The 6,000-nt window shown below is 44.4% G+C and overlaps 1 protein-coding gene across 2 annotated transcripts in view; it reads right to left on the reverse strand.

Moving 5' to 3' along the window:
• RNF20 (ring finger protein 20) overlaps positions 1 to 4,486 on the reverse strand; it is a 28,850-nt gene extending 24,364 nt beyond the window's left edge. The window contains exons 1-2 of one of the 2 annotated variants that reach the window (XM_079790270.1): positions 4,360 to 4,486; positions 3,108 to 3,262 (exon numbers count right to left, since the gene is read on the reverse strand). In XM_079790270.1, the coding sequence (XP_079646396.1) occupies positions 3,108 to 3,236 (129 nt within the window). In that variant the 5' untranslated portion in view covers positions 3,237 to 3,262; positions 4,360 to 4,486. Of the gene's footprint in view, positions 1 to 643; positions 718 to 3,107; positions 3,263 to 4,359 lie in introns of those variants that run through there. The other variant, XM_079790271.1, reaches the window with a different exon arrangement.
• Positions 4,487 to 6,000: the final 1,514 nt, after the last annotated feature.

Raw genomic sequence — 6,000 nt, forward strand, 5'->3', positions numbered from 1 at the left:
GAAGACTTAGCACTAGGTTATCATATCTCTGCAATACTAACTCCTGTCCAAGTTCTTACTGATTTCAATTCCCACAGTGATGATCTTTCCTGTGAATACTGGACCAAGTCATTGACCTCCTCTCTTCCAGTGATCTGGTCCTCTACTTCCCTCACTCCCCAAACTCTGTTAGTCCTAGCTGTACCTGTATGTTCTCTATAAGATCAATTCAAACACCCCATTCTCCACAGTTACCACCCATATCCCAGCTTACTCCCTCTAGTTTCCTGACTCGCAACAATTTTTCAATTCCTCCAGGATCTACAATCGATTGGTCCTATACTTTTCGATGTCTTTCATTCCTCGCACTTCCTCAATTCCTTCTTTATCACACTTAAATTACGTCATTAGTCATTATAATCACGTCCTTTTATAACCTTCTCCTTCATCATACTTGCTGGTAAAAACCCCAATCTTGGCAACATCCAACTCTGAACCTATTCCACACAGGCCTATCTCCACCCAGCTGAATGCAACTACAGAAAAGAAAGCACCATGCTGATTGCTCTCACTTTAAACTCATGATCACAATTCAAGAAGATCCTCATTGCTGCACCCTACCCCACCTCTCTAGTTCATTCTCTTCAAGACAACTACTTCATACCTTCTCCTGTCTCTTCAAACCTCCAAACTTCCTCCCCCATCCTCACTCTCAGATGAGTCTTGCTTTTGATTTCACTGAAAAAAAAAAAAAATAGAAGCAATCAGAAGAAAACGTTCACATCTATCTCCCACAGCACCAACTACTGACCTCTCTACTAGTATATCTATCCCTTTCCTCCTTCTTGTTGGTAACTGCTCCAGTTATGGTCAATTCCCCCATCCTTCTATTCAAGGAAATCACACCAGTAACTGTCTCCTCTTTCCGCTACATCAGCAACTTTATCTTCTTTCTTTATAGTCATTTCATTTACAAACATGCTATATCTCCTACCAAAAAAAAACAAAACAAAAAAACCCTTCCCTCAACCTTACATTTTCCTCTGGATACTGCCGCATTTTCTATTTTATATCAATACTCCTCCAAAAACATTGTCTTTACCCTCTTTTCCTTAATTCCTCTCTTCCTATGTTCTCTTAAGCTCAGTGCAACCAGGCTTCTATCATCACCACCCCATGAACACAGTTCCTGTCAAGTCTCCAGTGAGCTTAAGGCTAAATTACCACTCAGTCCCCCCTTACCCAACCCATCAGCAGCACCTGATCAAGTCCTTCCAGAAACACTTTCTTCCCTTGGCTTCTGGGACCACTCTCTCTCTGGTTCTCCTACTTCACTGGCCCCTCTTTTTCTGTCTCTTTGGTTAGTCCCCTCTCATCTCCTTGACATCAAAATGTTGCAGTGCTCCAGGGCTCCGTCTCAGATTTCGTCTTTATCTATGCTCATTCCTTAGAGGCCAGCCTCTAGTCGCATGGACTTAAATATCTACCTCGCCCAGACTGCATATTACTATGTCCAACTACCTATTCACTCAGAGGTCTAATAGATATCTCAAACTTACATATCCAAAATTAAAATTATGCTTCATCCTCCTCAGCTCCCAAAAATCTGCTCCTCTCACACTCCTCCCTAGCTCAGTAAGTGGAAACGCCATGCTTCCAAAATCCCGGGGTCATCTTGCTGCCCTTCTCTCATGTGCTTCATCTGACCCATCAGCATATCTTGTCGACACTACCTCCACAGTAGTCCAACCACCATGATCCCGCATCAAGGTTACTGCAATAGCTTCCTGTAGCAGCACTTTAGTGCCCATGCCATCTCTGATCAGCCTGCCAATTTCAGCACAGCTGTGGTGGACAGCTCCATTCACACTGTTAGTGTTTCCACTTCAAGCACACTTTGGAGTCTTAGTTACTTCCCTGCTGAAGACTTTCCAATGGCCCCTCACTGTCTTCTGGATAAAGTCCAAACTGGTATGTGTGCCTTGCTTCCCTTAGAACATGTGGTTATCCCTAAGAACAGCACACATCCCACTCTATTCTAACAGTCTGTTCCCTTGTCAGTGCCACCCTACAAACTGTAGTCCAGGAGCTATGTTCGGTGTAAAGCACAGTGTCTGGCAAATAACAGATGCTTAACAAATATTCACATTTATTGAATGAATAAACGTCTTTGGGATACATGATGTGAGATAGCACTAGGACAAAATCACCTTCTGGCAGCAGTACTTGAACCCCAGACAGACTTGGAAATGACACTTCATCAATTTACTCTGAATGCTATTATTCTCTCTGATCCTCAGCCTCCCTTCAAATAAATAACAGATGTGGTTTCATAAGCTATCAAATGTAAAGCATTCTAATATCATATCCCCATAGCTGAGTTCCAAAATATAGACTCGACTCTTGATCTAAACCAAAACTTATTATAGTGAGCTTCTGATGTCCAATAGACACATAACATTACTATTAACTTTTGGAGTACAATAGTCTAATGAAAATGTCAGCTTCATAAGAGCAAGGGCAGTTTTATTCACCAATATTTTCAGAATATCTGGCCCAATAATAACCATTAATAGCTCAAATGTACTGAGTACTTACCATGTTAAAGGTAGTATTTTAATCCTTAACAAGGACTTTTGTTTTATCCTTTCAATAACCCAATGGGATAGGTATTTATAAGTACATTCTGCAGACAAGGAAACAAGAGGCACAGAGAGGCTAACACAAGGCCATGTAGCCAGAAGTGATGGAACTGAGAGTCAATTTCAGGCAGTCGGGCTTCCAACTCTGAGTCTTCACTCTTTCCAAGATTTTGCTACATTACCTCTTATTACCTGGCACCTAATTTTTCGGTGAATGAAAAATGAATGTAGTTTCCCACTGCTAAATACCTATCATCGATGTGTATGAGGCACCAGATTCTCCAAAGAATATAAGCACACCTTTGAAAATAAAGATCAAATGTCAGTATCTCTTCTTCAGAACTGAACAGACCTACTTTTGGCTCTTTTATTTCCCTCTTTTTTTCAAATCAGTTCCTCTTACTCCAGAAGGCCTCCAAAATTTTTTACTTTCAGGTTGTAACTGACAGAAGAAAAGCACACTCTCATGGCATCGTTTCCACATACCGTTGAAGAGACACCCCCGAGCTTAATTGTTTCCACTGTGGTCCCTGAGTCTTCAACAGCTGTCTTCTTCTCCGGAGGTAGGGATGTGCCAGGCTCTCCAGCCATTCTCTTATTTCCAATTCCTGACATCTTGGCACAAGATGATAGCTGTTTTCCTGGAGGGAAAAAAAGACAGAAACTTAAGTAAGATATGCTAGGAAAGCAACAATAAAAAGAGACCGCCTGTTATGTTAAAACTAGCCATTCTCCTGGCCAGCCTTTCAACCTGCATGCATTAACTCCACACCAACCATCACGTTCCCCTAATTCCTCTTGGAAAGAAAGACGCAAATTGGGCCTGGTTAGTATTTGGATGGGAGAAAGACGCAAATTGTGGAGGAAGACTGAGGGCTGAATTTACATGACTACACATATCTAAATAGGATGCTGGTAAGAAAAAAGATTCTGGGTGAAGGATGACGAGAAAAATAAATCTCACTTCCTGAAATGCCAAAATCAGAAAAATACAGTTTGAGACAAAAGTTAATTCTACTGCGTTGGAAGAATCAGAGCTGAAAAGAGATCTAAGTCATTAATATTGGACAAGTCATTTATCATCTCTGAGCCTGTAGTTCCTAAACCGGGAATAACAAGAGTAGGAAAAACTTCCTAATCCCCTTATAAGGAAGGAGTAAGTAGAGAAAAAACTTAGCATAAAGCCTGACATGAAGTATGCTCTCAGAAATGCTACCTCTCCTTTTTATATCGGCAGTTTCTTTCCTATTTCCAAATGTCCTCCCCACGATTTCCTGCAACCCTAACGAAGCTAGACCTCGGTGCGCATTCCAGTTCTACCTTTTAGGGAGCCGTGCGGCCTTGAAAGAGCAAGTTCTCGAGCTTCGTTTTTGCTCCTATGCACAAGGGAAGCGAACAAGTATTCTGCCCGTCCGACCTGTCCCCCAGGGTTCCCGAGCTCAAAGGAAGCAGAATGGATGCCACAGCGCTTTGCTACTTTAGAAAGCGGCCCTGCCATCACCGAGACTACACACTACCTCCAATTCAAGCTCCAGGGGAAGGGGTATCGGTCGGCCCTCGCGTGGCGAGAAAGGAGCTGGTGGGCAGGGCAAGGGCCTCAATCTCCCTCGCGAGTGGCCAAGGACCCAGGCTCCGGTACGGACACATTGCAGGCCCGGGAGGAGGAGGCCCCGAGCCGGAGAGGGTGGAGGTTCCCGGCGGCCCGCACAACCCATCGCACCCTCGGCCGAGGTCTAACCTGGCTGCTTCCAAATCGCGACGCCCGAGAGCAGAACTCCGGGTCCTTACTCTCCAACGTCCACGGAGCCCTCCCACCTCTCACCCCTGACCCGCAGGCGCTGACCCAGCGGAACTTCCGGGAGGCGGGGCCAGGGAGAAGGAAGGGGGGGGGGGAGAGGGTGTCGCTTCAACCAGCGGGCGGAAGTAACGCGCCGCGGGGGCGGGCGCTGAGCGCCCGGAAGTAGGCGCCGTCTCTCTGGCAACGCAGGGTGGGCGGTCCGCGGAGAGCTCCAGGTGTACCCCGGCCTCTCTGATGATGGAGAGAGGGCCCCTGGCTTTTTTGGGGGCTCGTTGGCCTCTTATGGCAACCGGGCTTTTCTACTTAAAGTGCCTTGTTCTGTTGCCTGTTACTGCTTCCACCGAGACTCGTTCAAATTGCTGATTGGCTGAGGGTCCTGTCCATCTCCGAGCTGGAAAAAAAAAAATAGCCTCAGACACGGGAAAAATGTTAACGGGGAGCCCTCGTGTTGAAGGGGTCGGGTGAAAATGCTAGCGATTTTTATGGGTGTCTGCGCGTGTAGATTTTTCTTACACGGAACTATACATACACCCTGCCTAGACATTAGAAACACTTGGGGGAGTTTGGGTGGCTCTAGGGTAGGTCCTGGACGCTGACACTGGTTAAAAAGCATTCCCCAACCCCACGCTCCCATCCTTCCCCCGAGATTATAAAGGTGCAAACAGTATTGACAATTACTGTTTTTGTGCTTCTTTGGGACAAGAAAATTAATGAGGGAAACGATAAGAAACACAATAGTTTCTGCCCTCTGATGTCAACATTAGTCTATTTTAAGCTAATTAGGCATTGCTTTTTGGTGGATAAAGTGCTATTTCCTATTCAATTGAACTAAATGTTTTAATGACAGGGAGCTAATCAATCTAACATCAATGAAAAGCTGTATGCCTCGCAGAGCTATGTAAAACGACCCAATGGCATCAGATAGAGGTCCAGAGATGTAAGAGTAATTGCTATATTCAAAGACAAAACAACAACAAAAAACCAACAGTGGAATTTAGGCATCTTTGGGGGAAAAAATAAAAAATCTAATCCATACTGGATTTCTAACAGGGGAAGACTTTGGTCCCTGAGCCTTCTGGGTCTTACCTATGGATAAGTAAGAAGGTAAACAATAGGAAAACAAGTGTTCATGGTTTCAGGAACTAGCCTGGAAATACGTGGCTCCAAATGGACTTCACATTTTGTTAGGGAAAACAGAAGCCTGAACGGTGTTTGGGGACCCACCTGCCGGACAGCATTGTATGAGATACCGCACTAATTCTCTGATCTCCCTCCTTTAGCTGCTCGACTCTTGGCAAACCTTACATCCACAGAACACTGAATGGCAAGCAAAAGTCTTCTAGCCTAAAGTTGTAAGCAAGAGTTTCACAGGCTGTCTTTGGTCAACAGATATGCTTTGTTTATTTTGAATAGTATTTGCTGCCCTTTGTGGTTAAAAACAAAAACTGACTTTGTCAACAACATTTAAAATCAGACATTTTACATAAAAGTCCACATTATCGAATTCTCTTGAAAATATGGACTATCTAGCAACACTGGGCTTATATTCTTGCATGGCCACATTGCCTGGAGCTGAATAGT

Source organism: Cnephaeus nilssonii (assembly GCF_951640355.1).
Source record: "Cnephaeus nilssonii genome assembly, chromosome: 14".
Taxonomy (NCBI): domain Eukaryota; kingdom Metazoa; phylum Chordata; class Mammalia; order Chiroptera; family Vespertilionidae; genus Cnephaeus; species Cnephaeus nilssonii.